Raw genomic sequence first — 22650 nt, 5'->3', positions numbered from 1 at the left:
CATCTACATCAACCGACGCACCATCTTAAATCTTATGATAATCAACATAAATAAAAACGGTATTTTTCAAATATTTAAAACTCTTTTATACTGGTGGTCAAATTGGTATACTGCATTAAACTATAACTTGGTGGGAAATCAAAATTTCTTTTAGTAACAAAGTGGAAAAAGAAGAAGAAAAAAAAACACTAGTCCAGATGAATGACAGTCACTGACTCGTTATCAGTACTCAATACTCACTGGGGGACAATTAAAATAAAATAAAATAAAATAGAAAAAGAAACCTTTGTATTTTAAAAGAAATAATAAAAGTGAAAAAAGATAAGAAAATAGTAGAGACTAGAGAGAGCAATGTAGTAGTACAGTCAAAGAGAGTCCGATCAAGTGGAAACAGCTAAGAAACTTTCACCCCATTCCTTTTTTCTGTGATTCTCTATTGAAAAATAATAATAATGGAGAGCACAACCGAGGCGACTCCACGCGCCGCCGATCGTTAGCCGCCGTTTAAGTTAACTCAGCCGAGAGAGAGAAACCATGGGATGTGCAGCGTCGAAGCTCGATAATGAAGACACCGTACGGCGGTGCAAAGATCGCCGCCGTCTCATGACGGAATCTGTCAACGCTCGACATCACCTAGCTGCAGCTCACGCCGATTACTGCAGATCGCTTCGTCTCACCGGATCTGCTCTTTCATCATTCGCCGCCGGCGAGCCTTTAGCTGTATCAGATCAAACTCCGGCTGTTTTTCTCCGTACTCATCCTCCTCCACCGCCGTCGTCTCAACACTCTTCCGCCAAGTTTGTACCGCCGTCACCTGCTCCTTCTTCGGTCTATACTCAACCGCCGGCTCCTCCGTCGCGGTCTCCTTCCGTTGCTAGCTCGAAACTACCTCCGATTGTTACAGCGCCATCTAATCGGCGCCGGAAACAGCCACAGCAACAACAACCTAAGTTGCCTCATATTCTCTCGAGTCCTTCGTCTAGTGAGAGATCCAATTTCATGCCGAGCTTTTACCCTACTGCTTACCAGAACTCTACTTACTCAGCCACTCCTTCTCAAGCTTCTTCCGTGTGGAATTGGGAGAACTTTTACCCTCCTTCTCCTCCTGATTCTGAATTCTTCGATCGGAAATCTCAAGAGAGGCAACAACAGAACCGCTATGAAGACGATACCGAAACAGAGAGATCGGAGCATGAGTTTTTTCATATGAAGAAGAAGAAGCAATTCGAGTCTATGAAAGGTGCGGTTGAGGAAGAAGAGGAGACTGAGAGAGAGGAGGTTCAGTGTAGCGAATGGGAGGATCATGATCATTACAGTACGACGAGCTCATCTGAGGCCGCGGAGGAGGAGGAGGAGGAAGAAGAGGATAGAGAGTCAGTGTCTGAGATTGGGACGCGTTCCGATTTTGGATCTTCTGTGAAGACGAGTTCGATGAGACGGGAGTACCATCAGAAGCCGCCGCAAGCAATGCCGCAGGAGTATGGAGGAGGTGTTTCACAAGAGAAGTATGGCAAAGCAGATGACGCGACGACGTCTTCTGGTAGCTACCGAGGCGGAGGAGAGATGGTGGTTAGGCATAGAGATTTGAAAGAGATTGTTGATGCTATCAAGGAGAATTTCGACAAGGCGGCCTCTGCTGGTGACCAAGTTTCTCAGATGCTCCATCTTGGCAGGGCTCAGCTTGATCGCAGTTTCAGCCAGTTGAAGAGTGAGTTTGCTTGATAGCTTTGAATTAGCTTAATTATGAATGCAATTTGGAAGTTGATTTGGTTTTGCATTGTGAATTTCGTGTGTTTAGAGACGGTGATTCATTCGAGTAGTGTATTGAGCAACCTGAGCTCAACCTGGACCTCAAAGCCGCCATTGGAAGTCAAGTACAGGCTTGACACTACCGCATTGGACCAACCGGGCGGTCCAAAGAGCCTCTCTTCCAGTCTAGACCGCCTCTTGGCATGGGAAAAGAAACTCTATGAGGAAGTCAAGGTAGGTCTCTACTGTTTATTCAATTTCAGTTTTTTGTCATTTCTCGTAGGTTTTGGTTTCACTAATTATTGGAGATACGAATGAACTTTCAGGCTAGAGAAGGGTTGAAGATTGAGCACGAAAAGAAGTTGTCAAAGCTTCAAAGCCAAGAGTACAAGGGAGAGAATGAGATTAAGTTAGACAAGACAAAGGGTTCTATTACGAGGTTACAGTCTCTTATAATTGTTACTTCTCAGGCCGTCAGCACAACGTCTAATGCAATTATCCGCCTTCGAGATACTGATCTTGTCCCGCAGCTCGTTGAGCTCTGCCATGGGTAAGTTTCATTGTTTGATTGATCTAATTTAGCTAATTGTGTATCAATGATTATATGATATCATATGCGCTATTAGTTGCACTCCTACCAGCTGCTTGCATTGATAGGTCTGTATCATAATTTACTCGTAGAAGAGATTAGGTATATGTCCACCAACTTTCACATCTTTAAAAGGATCGTGTGGACTCATCAAGTAGGTAAACATTAATTAGTTGAAAATTGATAGCTTCAGCAGTTAGTTATCCCATGCCTTCTTGAAGCTATTCTGTAGAAATTGTGGATTCCCTAATATGATTGGCGGCTTCTTAGATTGAGACAAAGATCCTTAACTCTCTTAAATATTGTAGGGTGTTGGGCTTTTATAGCTTATCCTGACCGAGTAACAACTAACAAGTAAGCTACGGAATTGGTGATCATGTCTTTGCCTAAATTACACAGGCTGAGTATCATGAGTAGGCTTATTGGCTAATATCTAGGTCTGATTTCTAGTATTCATTGTGGTAAATAGAGATTAGAGATAGATCTTCCTCAATGTGATTGGCATGGTGATTTAGAGCCTGCATGTTAAAGGTCCCTACCCAAGTTTCAAGTGTGGTAGTTGTAGTAATGCCAAAATCAAGAGAGTGATAAAAAACCATTTTGACCAATCTATGCTAAGAGTCTAAGGATTATGCTTCAGTACTTGCTTGCGTCCATCAATTGTGCAGTAGAGGCATTTGCTTTAAACATCAGAAAGTTACACACTAATCTCTGATATTTCCTTGTGCAGCTTCATGTACATGTGGAAATCAATGCATCAGTTCCACGAGATTCAGAACAACATAGTACAGCAAGTTCAGGGGCTCATTAACAGGTCAGGCAAAGGGGAATCAACATCTGAACTGCACAGACAAGCAACACGTGACTTGGAAACAGCTGTGTCTTTATGGCACTCTAGTTTCTGCCGACTGATTAAATTCCAAAGGGACTTCATACATTCGGTTCAAGCCTGGTTCAAGCTAACTCTTCTTCCAGTTTGCCAAGACGACAATCCCAGTCACAAAGAGCCAGTAGATGCCTACGCATTTTGTGATGAGTGGAAGCTTACTCTAGACCGAGTCCCAGACACAGTGGCTTCCGAAGCAATCAAAAGCTTCATCAACGTTGTTCACGTGATATCCGCGAAACAGTCCGAGGAACTAAAGATAAAGAAAAGAACAGAGTCAGCATCAAAGGAGCTTGAGAAGAAAGCTTCCTCGCTTAGAAACATCGAAAGGAAATATTATCAGTCGTATTCCACGGTCGGGTTTGGTCTCCCGGATTCAGGACCAGACAACGGACACATATTAGACGCTCGGGACCCGCTCACGGAGAAAAAGTTGGAGCTAGGAGCATGCCAGAGAAGAGTGGAGGAAGAAATGCTGAAGCATTCCAAGGCAATAGATGTAACAAGAGCCATGACTCTGAATAACTTGCAGACGGGTTTGCCTGGTGTGTTCCAAGCATTAACGAGTTTCTCTGCTCTGTTCACGGAATCCTTACAGACGGTATGCACTCGTTCATACTCCATCAAATAGCACACTAAATTATATAGACTTTTACTACACTATATAGTTGGAAAATACAAGACTATATAGTTACAATTTTCCTATTTTTATTTATGCTTATTTCGGGCTTGGTTGTTTGATAGATTTGCTTGGATATTGTTTATTTCTGCAAAGAAAATGTATATATGTGAAGTCTCTAGGACTTGGCTTTTGATTTCTGGTTATGAAATGTGGGGATTTTTGTTCATGTAGTTCTCAGCTACATGTTCTAATGAAAATGAATAAAAGAACCAATCTCTTGCTTGTTCGTTAATGGTGATATATAGTCATAGCAGATGTTGATTACAAATCTAAGACGGACCTTGAACTCTCTCCTTTTGGCATGAAACCGGTCGGTCGGTTACTACTTATGTAAATGTCTCTAGTCAGTGGGTCCTGTTTTCATCGGATTCCCTGAGAAAGAGTTAGGATCTTAGTTTGACAAGTGATCATTTTCTGTTTTGTCTGCCGCAATTAAAGTTCTTGGTAGACTAGGGTCTACGGTTTACAAAAACAAGCGTGGCTTATATCTCTTGATCGTAGCCGATTCTCATGTTGTAATCTGTAATATATTACAAATGTGATGTTGAGATCAAGCGAATATCATGCCGACACTTTTAAAGAAAAGACACATACAAATGCCAAAATCAGTTTCAGTTTTGGGATTAGAATAAAAATAATTGAATCGTTGATTCGTTTTATATCATAACAATTTTTTGGGACCACAAAAAAATGTTCATATAGATGTAGCCAACAAAACATGGCAGTGACATTGACATAACGAATCTATTAGTTTACTATGGATACCGACAAACCTAACAGTAGTACCAAAGGAGATTTCTTAAATAATTTCTGACTTGGGGCTTTCCATGTCCTTACAAAAGTTTTAGTTCCATGGAAGAAGATTTAATCTCCATACAAAAAGAGAAGAAGATAGACCTAAGTTACTATGAGAAATAAACCCCCACTCCTGATCTACTAAAGATTTAGGCATGGTTACAATATATATAGCGACATAAGAAGACTAAAAATGGCTAAAGAAGGAACCAGAAACACAAACTCTTGGAAACATTAGAAAAACTCAAAGTCTAGAAATTTACCACCAGATTTCGTGTCTGCTGCTGCTGCTGATACTGGTGGTGGTCCCATCATCCGTTTGCTATTACTACCAAAACCAACTGGATCAATCGGTCCATACTTTGGTGGCGGTTCGGTCTCCATTTGTCTCGGTACTTCAGGAGGAGTGCTACACCTTATCAATGCCCAATTCACACCTTCAAAGAATGGATGCTGCTTTATCTCTGTTGCTCCTCTTTTTGTTCCTAACCTGTTCTTTGGATCTTTCACCAGTAAAGCTTGTATCAAGTCCCGGCCTGCATAGCTAGTCGCTGGTGACTCTGGGAATTTCAACTGTTCTCCAACTACATTGAACAGAGTAGCTCGGTTTCCTGATCCTTTGAACGGTGTTTTCCCGTATAGGAGCTCATGCACAAAGATACCAAAAGTCCACCAATCCACTGCGCTTCCATGTCCTTCTCCTTTGATGATCTCTGGAGCTAAGTACTCGTGGGTTCCAACAAAGGACATGGACCGTGTATTTGGTTCAGCAACTAGCTCTGGGAGAGCACCGGAGTGTGACTTGAAGAAATCCGTCTGCGTTTTACGGGACTTGTTCTTTTTGTTCTTGTTAGGGAAGATGCTGCGTGATAAGAAACATGAGGGCTGGATGATGCAAGCTGATGTAGGCTCCATACAAGTGGGTTGAACGCAGAATGCGCCGCGTCTAGATGGATCAGAGTCGAATGTTTTGATCAGTGTTGGAGAAACCGCGCATCTCAGGGAGAGATCAAAGTCAGAAAGCATTATGTGACCGTCATCTCGAACCAAAACATTCTCAGGTTTCAAGTCTCTGTAAACAACACCGAGCATATGGAGATACTCTAGCGCTAGCAACACCTCTGCAGCGTAAAACCTGGCCAAAACAAATAAATGTGAAACATCTAAAGAAAGTGAGAAAACAGTGAATGATACTAAAGCTTTCTGTAATATTAAAAACCGAGAGAGAGAGAAAACATACCGAGCAGCATACTCCGAGAAATGCTTCCCGGGTTGACGTTGCCTTAAAGTGTGCAGATCACCTCCAGGGCAGTATTCCATGACCAAACACGAGAATCTGTCTGTCTCAAAATGAGTGTACAATGTCGGTAGAAACGGATGATCCAATAGCTGTAAGATATCTCTCTCGGTCTGAGCTCGATTCAACTTCTTGCGGTTCTCAAGAGATGCTTTATCCATAACTTTCACAGCAAAATGGCACCGAGTTCCGCTTAACTCAGCCAGATAGACACTCCCAATGTCACCACAACCTAACCGTTTCAGCAACTTGAAGTGGCTCATTCCCAAAATCCCATCTCGAGTCCTGATAGCCAAGATAGCATTCCACCAAGGATCATTCCCTTTGTGTGGCTTATTAAGGCTTCCAGTGAAATTGCTCCAGCTGCTCTCTTCGCTTAAGCCGCTACTATCGCTAGCTCTGCTTGCACTCGTCTTGGCACTTTCAAACGAATCCAAAACCATACTGATACTCCTGTCACAGTAGTTCTTGTCCATACTGAGCACAACATCGCTCCTCTGCGTAGTACTTGTTGCAGAAGAGCTATTAGCAATACTCATAGCCCTGGCGAAATTCATACTTTCAACACTACTGCTATGTGGGCTCACACTGGTACTGGGAGGCAGAGAAGCATCCCAAACGCATTCCTTGTCTGAATCTGGCGGTAGGAGAGAGTTTTCTGTGTTCTGCGATGCACGAGCCACAGAGAACGGGGACACCGATGTAGCAGGTTCCTCGACTATGCTTTCTGCAGGTGAGAGTATTCCCGGGCTTGGCTTCTTCGGAGGCACGCAGAGGGAAAGATCTTCGATGAAGGGACCTTTAGTAGTAGTAGTAGTAGAAGACATACCCTTCATCAAGCAAACAGAATCAGGTTTGGCTTTTTCGCTGATGGGCACATAGACAGTAGTAATAAGATCCATGTCGTCAGGCTCTGGAGGATGACTAACTCCACGGAAGGAGCTAGAACCAGCTTCCTCAGACATATCATTGCTTCCTTTACAAGTAACATCATCATCAGCAGCCCCAATCTCTTCAATCTCCAGCAAAGGGTACTTGGCTTTCATCGTTCTAACAGAGGATACAACAGGCTCGAACTCCTGAAAATCATTCATGTCACCACCAAACTGAGTCATAATCACATCCTCTCTATGCACATTAAGAACTTGGCTTAGTTCTCTCCCCAATGTCGTAGTAGGATTCACAGATCTTCCGTTGTTGTTGTAACGGGCAGCTCGTTCCCTCAAAGTCTCCAAATGCATACTCGGGGGATCTCTAGTTTCAAAGTCCATGTATTGTCTACTACTGGATAAGTGACCAGAGACAGGACCTTTACTAGGAAGTCTCTTGAGCTCAGCAACTCTTTCCATTTCCAGCATTCATACGAGATCTTTAACACCAACTCCCAAATCTCTCTATATCCCTTCAAAGGCCAAAAAAAAAAAAAAAACTAAATCAAACTCTGACCTCAATTTAACATAAAAGCACTAGAAAGATACAAAACAAAACCAACCAACAAATTCGGGACCATATTCTAAACTCTTGTCGGCGAATAAACGAAATAGAATAGAGATTGAGAACACGTGATTTAAGGATAAACATCAGGATGACTAACTCTCATTTATGGATTCAAGACAAAGAATAAAGAGCACGAGTGTGTGTATTTGTGTCCTAAGATTTATTCGCCATAGTTCGATCTGAAATATACAGAAACCTTGTCGAGAAAACATCAGAGGGATTATAAAAACTTGGGTTCTTAAAAAAAAAAAAAAACTTAAGCTATCTATCATTCAACAGAATCGATCAAAAAAACCCAAAGAGAAAACGACAAAGGAAAGAGATTTCGAAACAGGAACTAACAAAGATTGAAGATTTACCGGCGAGAATCCCGAGATCGAGAGGGGGGTTTAGCCGGTACAATGTAGCTGATACAGTGAGAGGTTATATAACCGGAAAAATGGTTTACAAAGGCGGAGACTTTCTGGGGGAAAATTCAAGAAATCGGATTTAAGCAGAGAGAAGGATGAACAAAGAAGAAAAAGAGAAAACCCCTCTCAGAAAAAGGCTCGAGAAACGAGAGAGGAGGAGTCTGGGATTTGAGAGGGTGGGAGTGGTGAGAGAGCTCAAAGGCTTTTGCTTTATGTGTGTGTGGGCGCTATCTCTAGCTTTTGCTACTGCGACTACTGACGGTAACGGAGCTTTTTTTTTAATTTAATTTATTTTTTAAAAAATTAGCAAAGAGAAAGCGGGGCCCGGTGAGTGTAGGGTCCTGTAATTAAAGTAGGATCCACATGTGTTCCTTCTTGTACCTACAAAATATACAAATTTCTTTGAGACGTTTTTCTTTCTACTTGTTAATATACTCTATTATGCTTCTTGATCAAACCGTTTTGTTTCTTGCAAAAAGAACGATGTAATGTAAACCAATATTGGTTTTCAAAAGTGTTAGATTCCATTATCTTGGATTTATTCTAATCAAATATACTGTAAGTTGTGAGAGAGATGACGAGAAAACTATTCCTTTTGTTGATGATGTGTATAATATTATAATACTATATACTAATAGAAAGATAGAGAGAATAGTGAAAGAAAGAGAGACAAAGAATCAAAGACGCCTTGTGGATTTGTGAACAAACCACTCTTTTTTGACCCACCATCGCAATATATCTATTCATTTTAGCTTTCTCTTATTTTTCTCACCATTTCCCATCACTTTTCTTCTTCTTCTTTTCTTTTCTTTTTTATATTTCCTTTTTGTTTTTCCTCTACTCAAGATTTTGTCTTCATTTGAACCATGTGTTCTTTGAATTTATATTTTGGTAGGCACTTGACGAGAGCAAGTGAAAAAAACAGAAAGAAAAACAATGAGTGGAGTTAGTGCTGCTACCTATAGAAATGTGATAAATAATAAATAACAAGAAGATAGTGGGAGAACTTGGATTACGTAGTGATATATACAAATATAGATACCACTATATATTGTGAATCATCACATATGATATGCATTTTAAACTTTTAAATTCATTATGATGAGTTTTTCATGGGTTTTTTTTTTAAATGAATAGAGACTTAATTATAAAGTTACAAGTGTTGTTCTTCAAACAAATCATTTAGCTAGGGTGAATGATTTGTTTGACACTATATAAATGACACATATATAATGACACATATATATATATATATGCCAATCCATTGACACTATATAATGACACATATATATGGCAATGAATTGAGTTTCTTCAAAGAGAATATATATTACTAATTATATTAATCTTGTCTTTCCAAATCCACTAATTTTGTCTTTTCTATCTCTTTATGCAGATAAATTAATATTGGAACAGTTGAGTTTCAATTGACATTATGTGCTTGAAAGCAATGATTAGTGGACACAGGTGTTTTTGCGAGTAATAATATTTTTTAAAAAAGGTTTGAATCATGGAGTATAATATTGTCTTAATTTCAGCAATAAGAATAGTAGTATAGTTTTTGATTAAGAAAATAATGCTTGCGACCTGGACGCTCTAATCATGGTGGGCTTAGTGACAGATGCTTTATTTGTCTGCAAAGCAAATAAAAGCTGCGACGATTAATTTCTTGTTCAAGATTAATTAACATGTACACTGCTAATAATGTATTTAAAAATATCTTTAATAATTTCGAAAGCTGAGTTGAAAATTCTTCGAACAAAAGAAAAAACAAAAGAAATAATAAGCAACAGAGATAGTTGTCGGCTTAGGGAAATAAAAGACGATACTACCATTATGTAGGAAGACGTTGTTATTCGATCCGAGGATCGTCGCTGGGTGAAGGGTGAAAAAGGTATTACGGATCAGGTGGATTGCGCATGGATTGAGGAGATCTATGTTTAGGGACAGTTTTATCTTCTTTTTTTATCACTCTAACCAAACGGTCCAAAACACATGCAGTGTCTCGTCCTTTTTTTTTTTTTTTTTACTTTCTTTTTCTTGTTTTTGTAATCGCTTAAGACAAATTATACTTATAGTATCGATCAAGTCCTATGCTTTTAACTGAATTCTTGTCTCTCACAAATCACAATGTTCATAAAATCATACAGTGAAAAAAATTCCCATGAGTTTTATTTAAAATGTAACATTTTGTGAAACAAGAAAATTGTTTGATGATGGTTTCTTTAGATTTCATCAATCTTAAGACACGTTTTTAAGGTTTGTTGAGCTGATACAATGTGAATAATTTTATAGAAAAGTTCTCTAAAACGCAACGCATACAGTTTTGTATGAACATTGATTAATCATTTTCTTCTTTTTCTTTGTCAACCATTGAATAATGATATTGATATTCGGTTTTTAATTGTGTTATCTCATATATAGTCTCTAAGTTCTACAAGTTTCTTTTCAAATGGTAAACCATCTACTAAATACCAATCCCGTAAGTAATGATTGTTTGATATTTAATTATGTGGGTGTATTAGTTGGTTATATATGAATGTGGAATTAATGGGTGTGAATGTGGGGTGCTAACTATATGGTATCTTTATAGGTGGGGCTTGAATCTGAGCCCCTTCTCTTCTCTTTTTCCAAAAGCACTAAGAAGAAGAAAATAAAGAAGGGGTTTGAAACTTTGAACACCAAAATAGACGTATCGAAACAATACAAAGGGAAAAAGCAACACACAATTCTTAAATTTCCTGATTCCATTCTCATCACATTCTCCTCACTCACATCATTAATATTGTATTCGTATTCAAAATATTCCTCCATTTAGTTGAATAAGCATGATTGGTCATAGCCAGGTCTAATGGTATGATTGATTTGGAATCAGTTCTGAAAAGTTTGGCCAAGACTAATTCAATGTCTTATATAGGTGCATGTAGAAAGTTACCATATCTTTCAGATACTTATCAATTGTGAACTACGTTCAACACTATTTTATATACGTTCCAGTCTACACATTTTTGGCATGGATGATTTACGTTTTATCGATCCACCAAGAACATTTATAAGAACTATGAATCAATTAAAAGATCCATAACATCTAAATTTAAATAGACTTTGGCAGCCCACGTGATTTAAAATGGCCCTAAATTTGCATTCAATCATGATTTAGACCAAGCCCATCTATTCTATTAAGGCCCGTAATCTTTCTGTTTTTGTTTAATAATCGACTCTTTGATCCTTTCTTTTGTTTAAACTTTAAAGTAAGTATTCTTTCTTTTGTTTTTTTTTTCTAATCTTCTTACAGTGATAAAAATTATATAATTAGTCAGCCATAACTCATAAGAACGATTAAATCATCATTGTAATTAAATCGCTTAATTTGATGGATCGGTCATGTTGAATATAATTTGGGCAAAATGGTAGTAGTAACATTATACCGTTAAAAGGCTGCAAATGGTTGCATAAAATTGAAAAAATGAGTTGAACAAAATTGAATTGGAAAATATTCAACACATTCATCTCCAAAATAGTGGTTGAACAAGTTGAACTTTTTTTCTGTAGAATTAGTTTATTTTTCCAAATTTTGAGGTTGAATGAGTTAATAGATTTTTCCAACTTTTTCAACATCTTCCAATCAAATGGTGAAACTTGGTTGAATAATTTTTTTCAACTCCTTCAATCTTTTCAATTGTGCAACCATTTCCACCCAAAGATTTATAAACATTTAATTAACTGCAAAGATGTACAATGATTAGATTTTCATAACATAACGTTTAGGATGTGAAAAAACGACACGCGGCTTGCTTTAATTTATCTAATGTGGTGATTTTAGTTTACTACGTCTCGTAGTTGGTTTATCACTTGTTGACGTACGTTGTGGCCGGTAATATAAATACAAAGAAGCTCGGATATATAAGACTTAAACCTTATCATATGTCTAATTTGATATTTGTCTAATTTGATATTTGATTTGATTTAGACATGTATAAAATAGTGACAAGAGCTTCACCGATCATGCAATCACCACCCTAACTTCTCAACAAGTCACGATTTAGGACACGTACAAGGTGGAAAAACTGGACGGTGTCAAAATTGGGTCCAAATTCCAGCTAGGATTTAAAGTGCTATCAGTAATATAATCCATCACATCAATGAACTTTTGGCACGATCAACAGAAAGCACTACTTCACGTAAAATCACATCATTCCCAAATGGAAAAAAACAAAATCTTATTTGGATCGAGCAAAGTTGAGTAATAATCCACGACTTTCAACCTTTCAATTTCTTCAATCATCTCTATAATCATTATTGATGTAAGAAGGATACGATATTTTTCCCCTAAGGTGCTCAAATGTGGATGATGAGCCAAACAAAAAACGGCGGTCTTTAGAGAAAAAAAAAAACAGATTTTGTATTGTGTTTTCTAGCCTTTCCGGCCAAAAAGGTAAACTTACGAGAGTAAAAACATCAACACGAATGTGATTTACTTGTTTTTCCACTTGGCCTTATTGTAAAATTACCAACAAATGATTTTCATTATTTGTGTCAGTTATTGTAAATGATTTTAAAATTTTGATATCATATATGAATAAACGATAGTCTGATACTTAAAAAAGTTATCAATATCTCAATATATTTTTAATATGCAAAAACTGTTTTCAATATCTATTAAAATCATTTTGGTGGTTTGGCTGAAATCAAGAAAACAATTATCTATTAAGCATGCAACATAGTTTAACAATCTCGTTCATTCTACAAAAATCGAAGACAACACACAATCAAAACCAAGGTCAATAATAGCTGTAACTGCACTCATCTTTGCTTCAAAACTTGTTTCAAAGCTCATCGTGATGGCTTGCCTCTCTTCTTACCGCCTCCTTTCTTCTTTCCTTTATTCTTCTTTTTGCCATTTTTCTTCTTTCCCTTGGACTTGATGCCGCCTCCTTCACCACCTCCTCCCATGTTCTCCCTCTTACAGTGTTTCTTTATCTTGAAATCTCTGTCATTAGTTATTGAATTACCGGGATGTAGCAAATGCCTAACATCAAGAACACCGCCCTTGAAATGTCCTACAGTAGACTTCAAGACTCTCTCTTCTGGCGTACGCTTCTTCTCTACGGGTTTCCTAGTACTTACACTCCCAAACTGTCCTCCAAATCTCCCAAGAATCCTATTCTGGAAAACAACCCAAATAGCAAGTGAGAAACCAGATGTCGTCGTAATGGATCAAAAAAACAAAACAGAGCAGTTCATAATAATGTAAAAAAAAGTTCACCTGGTCCAACATCTTCTCTTCTCTCTCTTTCTGTTTCTTCATCGGTACTAGCGCTACACTCAAAGGTAGCCTCTGCTTCTTTTGAGGCTGCAATATATAACAATCAAAGGGTTATCGCATATAAAAAATCCTAAATGATCGAAACAGGTGTCTGACTAACAGCAATAGTTTTCACACATTTGTGTAAAATAAAAATCTAACCTTTCCACCAAGTTCAGTCACTTGCTTGTTCTCTAATGCTTTCTTATCCTTCCATGTCATATGCGTAGAGGCTAAACAACAACAACAACAACAATTCCAGCTGAATGTGACCAAAACACTAACAGCAATAATAATACACATAGCGAGAAGAGAGAGAGAGAGAGTGTGTGCTTACCAAAGAATTTAACATCTTTCATAATATTCTTAAAGCTCATATCTTGATTCTTAGAAGCCATGCCTTCCTTCTTCTTCTCCATTGGCTTACGATTATACATTATTCTGATTTTGATTTCTTTCTGATACAAATTTCAGAGAGAGCCGAGGTTTAAAAGCAATTTAAGCTTGAATACGTTTACCTTAAAACAATACCATTCGAATACATCACCTAGTTCCGATTCCATATCTTTGAATTGGTTTACATTAAAACAATACCATTCGAATTTGGATTATAGATTCCGACTAATTCTAGAATCTCATCACCTAATTCCTCCTAAGACTACATGCTCTAAGAGATTGAATTACTAACCTGAGATTCTGAGAGGATTATGCAAAATCACGATCGTTCTGAGATGGAGAATGAAGGAAGCTTTGCACAGAGCGTTGATTGAACAAATCAAAAAAAGGGGTTAAGGGTTTCAATGGCCGATGCGGCGGAGAAGGAAGGCTTCGTTTTTTTTTTTTTTTGTCTTCTTTGATTTTTTTACTTTTTTTTTGTTGCAAAAGTAAAAGCTATTGGGCTTGTGGGCTTTTTAGTCAAAACTTCAACGTTTTATCCCTTACATTTTTTTCCAATGATACAGTATTATAAATTTATAATTAGAGCATCATTATTGGAAAATCTTATGAATGAGATCCAAAAATAAAATAAAAAATCTATTATTTGGTTCAGTAAGAAGAGAATTGTTTCTTCTGTTGCTTGTGTAAGCAGCTATTCTCAATAAATATTAATATGTATCAATTTTTGAATAGCTACAATTAATTGTAATTAAAATAATATATATATATATATATATTTTAAAAGGAACGTTCGGAACGATGCTGGGCTAATGATGGTGTTAATAGCTCTCTCGTTTTTACAGCTTATATTATCTCAATTTTTATGTTTTAATTATATACAGCATGGTTTATACTTAATAATACCAAAATACTGCTACTTGATCAATGTACTTATTTCTGTTACAAGTTTGATACACACACGTGTGACTATTTTGTTGACGGATATGAACTTGCATATATGTAAGTTAATCTTAATATTCATTAATTGTCTTTTCAAAAACTTAGATAATAAAAATGTTTTCCTTCTTTCCTTGCCAACTGACATGTCGAACTAATTACACAAGAGTGAAATAATAACTAGGAAGTATTTTATGATTTTTAAAGTCTTCTTTTTCTTATTTATTATATATACGAGAATACACACGTGATATGGAAATCGAGAAATAATTTCATTTTTCGGAAAATAGACCGACGACCACATATTATTGCTGATAAAGGATTCCAAGATGTCAGTGAATGAACTGACGCTATGACTGCACAAACACAACCTACAAAACAAGATAATGGGACAACTATAACTACTGCAAATCGACAATGGTCTCTACCACCTGAAGGATGGCTTAAATGCAATTTTGATAGTGGATTCATTCAAGGAAGAGCTTTCACAACTACCGGATGGATAATACGAGACTCGTGTGGTATTGTGATCTTATCAGGAAGTGCTAAACTTAAACAATCCCATACTACCTTACAAGCAAAAGCTTTAGGTTTCCTGAATGCACTGCAAGAGGTTTATTACCGAGGTTATCATCATGTTTGGTTTGAAGAAGATAATTTAGATCTTGTAATATTGATCAATAAACAAGGAGATCATCTACAGCTGGGTCCACTTCTATGTGATATCCGATTTTGGATGTCAAAACTTCCCCTATGTTTCCTGGAACAAGTATCTCGAGACATGAATAAAGCAGCAGACAAGCTTTCTTCTTATGCAAACACTATGTCAAGTACTTATCAAACATTTGATACCTTGCCTTAATGGCTGCTACAATGTTTGTAATACTCTAATATTAATAAAGCAAGATGTTAAAAAAAACACACACACACATGATACATTGCATTTGGTATGTCTTCCTTTTCTCATTTATATTAAAGTCGTTAATATCTGATGGGGAATGTGTATACAGACGCATGAATACATGATACAGTACATTGCGTTGGTCGGATATTGGGGAGTTATTATCAGCTGTTGTCTTCTACACGTACTAACGTACGACTAATTAGCTTGTAAGATTTTTCAAATACTATTTAATTTTCAAATATACTGTTCACACCTCACACCTCACACCTCACACCTCACACCTCACACCTCACACGTCGTTGGGACTTCGACTGGAACTGGAAATGTTGAAGTACGAACTTGAAAAAGAGTAGACGACTCTTTTCACTTTGTAAACCATATCTACTTTATAGATTCGTTTTCAGAAATCAGAACGCAGGGTCAGTTCAGTTAGACGATTAAAAGAAAAGAAAAACAAAACTTTTCCTTTTAAAGAAAAAAAAAATGAAATGTGAACGTGTAAAAGTATTGGATCAAGAGTACAAAGTAAATGTGAAATAAATAAAAAATAACATAGCCTATATAATCTTCAATTAATTTTGAGTAAAAAGCAAATTGTTCTAAAAACTAATACACCGTGCATTATCTTAATATGCAACACATTTTTTTTTCTTGGAACTAATTTACAAAACCGTAGTTGTTTGATAATAATATAATTGACCAAAAAATTTGCATGAGACGACTGAAATGAAGGTGAAAGTTGGGTGAGAGAGATTAGGACATGCACTGATTTTCATTGTTTTGACTAATTCTATTGGGTGGGCACACAGCCGCAATTTTGCACAATGTTGAGATGTAGGAGGCATAAAGCCATACACACATGTACATATACACGTACACATTCCTCTACCTATATATCGTTTATATACTCATATACTTTGTCACATATTTTAATTTCGTGTTATGTCAATTATACGTCATCATCTATTTGTGTATATTTTATGATTGCTCTTTTTTTTTTACGATCATGTCATAATTTCTTAGAATTGTTAATGATTTGGAAGAATTTTCTTGAAAAATAAAATAAATAGAAGATATAATAAATAACTAATCTTTTTCTATGTTTTACCAACGAATAATTATGGCTAAAGAGTAAAGTACGAAATAATGCAGTAGTGTTTAACTATTCAATCATCATTTTCATCAACATCCCGTCAACAAAAGAATAATATAATTTAGAATTTGTAATAAAGTACCTAGTTGTTGGCGACTTGGCGTGTTCTCCGCATGGCGTAGGCGTAGATTGTTTTTAGTCCTTGTTCAAAAGTCGGCTGACAGCTCTAAGATGACATTTGTTTGCATATGAACATATCACATGATTCACGTATATATTTTTTTTGGATTTCGATTAATATTTTGAACTTGTCACCGTAACTTTTTTTTTTTAATTCTTTTGTATTTTTTTGGTATAATCATGTATCAAGCGCAAGTTAGAATTTGTGTTCGACGCCCAAAATAACTTACTAGTTCTATAAAAAATGTAATATGTACTTTAGAACTTATATTTAGGGGAACAAATGTTTTTTTTTTACAAATACATGTCACCTGACACCTATGTACACTATACTATACGTTATGAAACTGATGAAAGTTTTCTACGATATCAATATATACCAAACGAAAGAAAGGGGGGGGGGGAAATCGATGTATAAAATTTCTAACAAGAAAAACGAAAGACATACTAAAATTTGTAGACATACTAAGTGTAAATGACTTATTATATTATATTATATATGTAGATGGTATACTCTGGACCAGTGTTAGAGAAAATGCACACGCGAACAGGAAAAACAAAGTTTTAAAAAAGAGTCCCTTTTATGAATAAAATTTGAAACTTTTTATGTTAAAACGAAAAAGTGGTCGGAAAATATAGTTGAAGTGCTATAAGGTGTCCACGATACCAGGAAACGGAAAAAGTTAAGTAGATATATTGACCTCTATAATCTAACTTTAATCATTATAGAAAATGAGTGAAACTTCAATATAAGGTTGATGATCTAAAATATGTGGCGGTCTCCATATTAATATAATTTTGGATCATTTTAGGTATGGGTCGGTTATGCGATCTATTCACTTTTGTACATCTATATTTGAGACTAGGACGTGCCTATATATGTAGGTATACGGCTTGGATCTCAGGCCATATATTCTCCTCCCATTTGACCACAAAAATAGTGATGCTTTGGCCGCCGCTCTCATGTCTCAGCTAAGGGATTTTTTTTTTTTTTTTTGTTGTTGTTTGAATAGAAACTATATTTAATTTTGATGACAATGTAATTCATATGATTAGAGTTGGTAAAACATTTAACCTAAGTACAAATTAAACAAAACTAACCTTCTACCATTTCCAGGTTTTCTTCTCCTTTTCATGTGCAAGATATGCCTCATCTCATATATTTATTTTTAAAAAGGATGTTTCTACGTTATTTTCGTGTATTCATAGTTTGAATTTTCTTCAAAACACAAAATAATCAAAAATTATGTAATTCTAATTAAGTGAGAAAGAGATATACAGTATTTGCATAACATATAGTTCTAACAAAATGCTATTTGTGTATATAAACTAATTAAAATAACATGACATTCTATTTCTATTGAATATACATGAAACACTTTTATGCCAATAGAGTTGAAACGAAAATGAACAATTTACGAGTAAACAGTTAATTATAAACACAGTATATTACAACGATGACATTCGCTCCCTTCCCTTCCGTCCATCACGTCAGCTACTTGTTGTAAACTCTTTCCTTTTAACTTTACTATTAACCACTACTCCAAAGATTGAACCCAAAAAACTTGCAGCCTTAAATTGTAATGTATAGCAATTTATTTCATCCTTTTTAGATAATTTCATAAAACGTATATTGGATAACGTTAGCCTTTGCTTCTGTATTAATGAAACAATGTCGCTCATAACAAAAACGTTTATGTTTTTTTTTACAAAAAGAAATATATATATATAACGCGTCATTAATCATTTATGAATGAGGAAGTTATACGGTAAATAAATGGACGGCGCATGTTGCGTGTTTTCATTTGGATTTTAGATTTATTTCTCACAAGTAACTGAATCTTTTTGCAAGGTACAACAGATCCAGTCAACTTCTTTAAACGGTCGGTGCTTACGTGGCACCATCATTTGATATATTATTCTCAAATTTGGACGGAGATAGGGATACATTTGTCTTTTCACTTCTTCCCGAGTTAAGACAATTTACGCCTTTAAGGCGAGTGTTAGAAACACATGCTCTCGTGCGACTAAAACTTTATGATTGATCATGACCACATTAATATTTTGCCAATTTTTTAATACCAAACAAAAAACAGCATATATAAAGTATTTGAGATTTATACGGAGCTTACAGTACATTTTTTTCGCTCTTTTAGAGCTGTCTTCTACTTAATTTGTTGTTCGGTTGTTCCTAGTTCTACGACTAAGTTAGAGATCTGTTACTTTGTTCAAAAGTTAAAATCGTACGTTTGAGAATGTCGAATGAATAAAATCTAAATCTTCATCTATGGAGAACTCTCCGAGCCGTCTCTCTGAATGGACACGTGGAGCTCACAAACCCGTCTACCAAATGTAAATACGTTTTCAGCTCGTGACACGTGGCCACATTGATTCTACTCAAGTACGGCGAGTCACGGCTGCTCAGCCGAAGCTCCTTCCCGACCTCCGCGTAAACCCACGGCGTCTCCTCCACGCGTCTCTGTATCCAGCTCGGCATTGCTGACGCTGCCGACGACGACATCTTCACGTTGTCTTGCTCTCTGTTGTCTAAAACGACTCCAGGAACTTTGGTGATCACGTCATCGGAGTTCACGATTCTTAGAACCTTGGTGCCTTGCTTCTCAAGGAGTTTCCTGAAGCATCTGTTTCCGACACGTGGGCCTCCGAAGGATATTACGGTTACCATGGGCGCACGTTTGAACGTCGTCTTGATATCGTAGGCAGCTAGTGTCGCGATCGCGGCTCCAAGGCTGTGGCCGGTTATGGTTATACTCAACGGCTCGTCGCCGTAAGATTGGAGTAGCCTCGAGATCTCTTCTCTCACCATGTCTCTCAAACTGTGAGCACCTGAAGAGTACAAGCTTAGAAACCCGCTTTCGACCATGGGCCCAGAGTTAGACCCGTTTAGATTCGGTCCAGTGGGCCCATTAGGGAGATGAGTCAGCGTTGCGCGAAGGTTCTCTAACCACTCGAGACACGTGGCGGTTCCACGGAAGGAGATGACGACGTCTCTACGACCAAGCCGCGAGATCTCTTCTTTGTCTTGGCAAACTGCCACGTAACCAATCCAGCTGGATTGTGTAGCCATCCAACTTGGCGCTTTCTCAATCCAACGTGGCAAGTTAATACCTGACGTGGCACGGAGGTTCTTCGTTAGTCGATAACCGGAATTAGGCAAACCGGATCGGTCTAACAGAGTACTCCTGGGAAACCGGCATGTCGCGTACGTGGGAGACGAAGGATCGAAATCGAATGCTTGGTAAGCCGATTCGACGAATTGACCGTACCGGAGAATCTCTCGCCGGAGATTATCGTCCAATGGGTCTAAAAGACCATCCCAATTTTGAAGCCCCTGGTACTCCATCCATCTCCGGCCAAGCTTAACCGGAAAATTAGAACCAGAGGGGGAGGATTCGCTGGAGATTTGATCTTGGTTTAGTAGCAAACTCTCCCAGGTTTCTGGTTTGGGTATAACCGGTGGTCGGGAAGTAGAGATTGTAGGAGAAGGAAGAGTAAGTACACATCGACACTGACGATTCGACGTCGTACCATTTATATAAGACACAGCGTCGTGTTTTGGTAGTGAAGGCGTCACTACACTATGCGGACGTATGGGAGAAAAAGATAATCTCATTGTTTGAGAAATACCTTTAATTTTTATAAAATATTTGATCTGGTTAATCAAATTTTTCTCTAAACTTTGTATAGAGAATATATAGAGAGTTTCTTGAAGATAGTTTTGGTATGTGAAGTGAAGAAGAGAGAGAGGAAACGAGTTATTTTTATAGTGGGAGAAACTGGGATGTATAGTGGAGTTAGAGAGATTGTTGAAAAGGAAAGGACTGGGACTCTGAATTTTGTGGACTATGCTAATATAAAGTATATAAATTTATATCTATAATGCCCACATACACAGTTGTATTCGTTAGTGTGTTCGTAAATCTCAATTCTCAAGTAGTTTTCGTGTATGTAAAAGCAATAAATATACCAAATATAGAAAGCTAACAATAAGCTGGGTTTTGTATTATGATATATATTTATTTTATTTAAGATATTGAGAACAGTCTTTGACGAAATTTGTTTGACAAAGTTTCATACTATTATATATATAAATGATCGATCATATATGGTTGGTACACATAAGCTCTGTCTTTTTTTTGTTACTTAACTAACATGCACTTAGAAAGAGAATGTGAAATCAAATATTTGAGATCATCATTAATGGTTTCTACGTTACTTCTTTTTTTTTTTTCAGTTCATTTGCATACAGCACCAAGATTTTGATAGATGACCAAAAAAGTTAAATGTATGACAATGAGAGATACAAGAGCAGTGATGGACGACTGAGATGAGATGAGAAGAGAAAGGAGTGTGTATCAAAATAAATATCGGACCGTCGCTTCATAACATGATTTTGATGGGAGTAGACACGTGGGAGTTCTCGAATGATACGGCTCATAAAGTGTATCGACTCGGCTTATATCGTGTGGTTATGTTACCCAAGGCACCGGCTATATAGCCAATTCGCCGCAATTGGGTGATGAAGGAAAGTACGCACGTATGCACCTTCCTCCTGCATTCCCCACGCCCTTCTACCATCTTTTCTCTCGAATATATAACACCAAGTTTCATGTTTAGGTATATATATATATATATATATATATAATCATGTACCATATTTCTATGTATGCAAGATACTCCTTTAGAGAAAAAAAAACACACATGGTATACATTTTTTGGAGATATACAACTAAATAAAATTTCAAGGCATTTTTGTCAAATCTGCTATATTTTTTTAAAAAAATTTCAAATGTGCCATATTGTTTTCAATCTTACGAAATGTGCTATATTTGACATTATGGCATAAATTGTTGTCCACCAAAATTAAAACCAAAAAGGTTAAAGTTGTCCACGAAGGTTGAAGTTGTCCACCAAAAAAGTTAAAATTGTCCAAAAATGTTAAAGTTGGCGAACGAATGGGTTATTGTCTTAAAAAATTAAAGTTGTCCACCAAAAAGATTAAAGTTGTCCACTAAATGTCAAAAATGTTGTCCACCAAGTCTTTCAATTGTCATCGATGTGACACATTTGGAAAAACTTAATCGATTATGGCAGATTGAAAGAGAAAAACACTTATGTGGTTGTTAATAAATAAACGTTTGGTCAATCTCTAATTGGTTTTCACTAATAATTGATGTTAACGTAGCTAGGTAGTGGAATATGTTTTGATTTGAGTTTACATAATTAATGAAACCATATTGCAACCATTAATATGGTAATACCATTTTTTCTTTCATTTTCTTGGACAATTGCAACCCTATAAAAGTGTCATGGTCGAGCACTATGCTATTGTTATAATTTTATTCAATTTTTTTGTTCATCAATATATAAAATGTTGCGATGAAATTTAACTTATTTGCCTATATATATCACGGGTTATATATATATAACAAGTCCAAGTGAATAAGTTAGAGTGATATGTTGATCGGACAAAACGAGGAATAGATGAAGTGCAACGTGAATTACTTACTATTTGACATCACATGTGTTATTCAATAACTTATAGCTTCTTTTCATTTATAAAGCGTATTACACTCTTAGCTAGCTGTTTAAACATAATGAATATTTTTCTTTATATTGTATTCATTACCGTCGTGATTTCTGAAAGAATGTTTTAACTCTATATCCTTTTAAGCATTTCACATTACTATACATCATTTCAAATGTTACCCACGTGGGACTCGCTAGCTAGTAATAAAACAATTTAGCTTCTCAATATATTCTTACATATTATAGGTTATTTGAAGTAAAAAAAGAGTTATGTAGAAAATAAAAGTCAGGAACTAACTCAAAGAGAAGAGTTTCAATTTACACGATAAACCATAAATACAAGGGAGGAGAAGATACACATGGAATGCATGGAATATATCT

General features: G+C 36.6%; 4 protein-coding genes across 5 annotated transcripts; 1 reads left to right on the top strand and 3 right to left on the bottom strand.

Annotated features, from left to right (window-relative positions):
- The first annotated feature begins 152 nt into the window (after positions 1-152).
- LOC104793437 (nitrate regulatory gene2 protein) lies at positions 153-4138 on the top strand. The gene is made up of 4 exons (XM_010519788.3): positions 153-1708; positions 1799-1983; positions 2076-2299; positions 3069-4138. Exons 1-4 carry the CDS (start codon positions 535-537, stop codon positions 3853-3855), a joined length of 2370 nt encoding a protein of 789 aa, XP_010518090.2. The 5' UTR covers positions 153-534; the 3' UTR covers positions 3856-4138.
- A 548-nt stretch (positions 4139-4686) lies between these two features.
- LOC104793436 (serine/threonine-protein kinase D6PKL1-like) lies at positions 4687-8609 on the bottom strand. 2 transcript variants are annotated; one of them, XM_010519786.3, is made up of 3 exons: positions 7855-8609; positions 5942-7400; positions 4687-5836 (listed from the first exon to the last, which is right to left on the bottom strand). In XM_010519786.3, exons 2-3 carry the CDS (start codon positions 7354-7356, stop codon positions 4936-4938), a joined length of 2316 nt encoding a protein of 771 aa, XP_010518088.1. In that variant the 5' UTR covers positions 7357-7400; positions 7855-8609; the 3' UTR covers positions 4687-4935. The 2 variants fall into 2 exon arrangements, with proteins under 2 accessions (XP_010518088.1, XP_010518089.1); XM_010519787.3 differs by having other exon boundaries at positions 7838-8168.
- Positions 8610-12590: 3981 nt separating this feature from the next.
- LOC104793435 (uncharacterized) lies at positions 12591-14109 on the bottom strand. Its single transcript, XM_010519785.2, has 5 exons — positions 13896-14109; positions 13545-13665; positions 13370-13440; positions 13169-13255; positions 12591-13068 (listed from the first exon to the last, which is right to left on the bottom strand). Exons 2-5 carry the CDS (start codon positions 13642-13644, stop codon positions 12736-12738), a joined length of 591 nt encoding a protein of 196 aa, XP_010518087.1. The 5' UTR covers positions 13645-13665; positions 13896-14109; the 3' UTR covers positions 12591-12735.
- A 4651-nt stretch (positions 14110-18760) lies between these two features.
- LOC104793434 (phospholipase A(1) DAD1, chloroplastic) lies at positions 18761-20525 on the bottom strand. Its single transcript, XM_010519784.3, has one exon. The coding sequence runs from the start codon at positions 20351-20353 to the stop codon at positions 19001-19003; it is 1353 nt and encodes a 450-aa protein (XP_010518086.1). The 5' UTR covers positions 20354-20525; the 3' UTR covers positions 18761-19000.
- Between the last annotated feature and the right edge of the window lie 2125 nt (positions 20526-22650).

This window comes from Camelina sativa, chromosome 6 (genome assembly GCF_030686135.1).
Source record: "Camelina sativa cultivar CO46 ecotype springtype chromosome 6, ASM3068613v1".
Classification (NCBI taxonomy): Eukaryota; Viridiplantae; Streptophyta; class Magnoliopsida; order Brassicales; family Brassicaceae; genus Camelina; species Camelina sativa.
The sequence above is the reverse complement of the archived record's forward strand: the minus strand, read 5'-3'. Positions and strand labels throughout refer to the sequence as shown.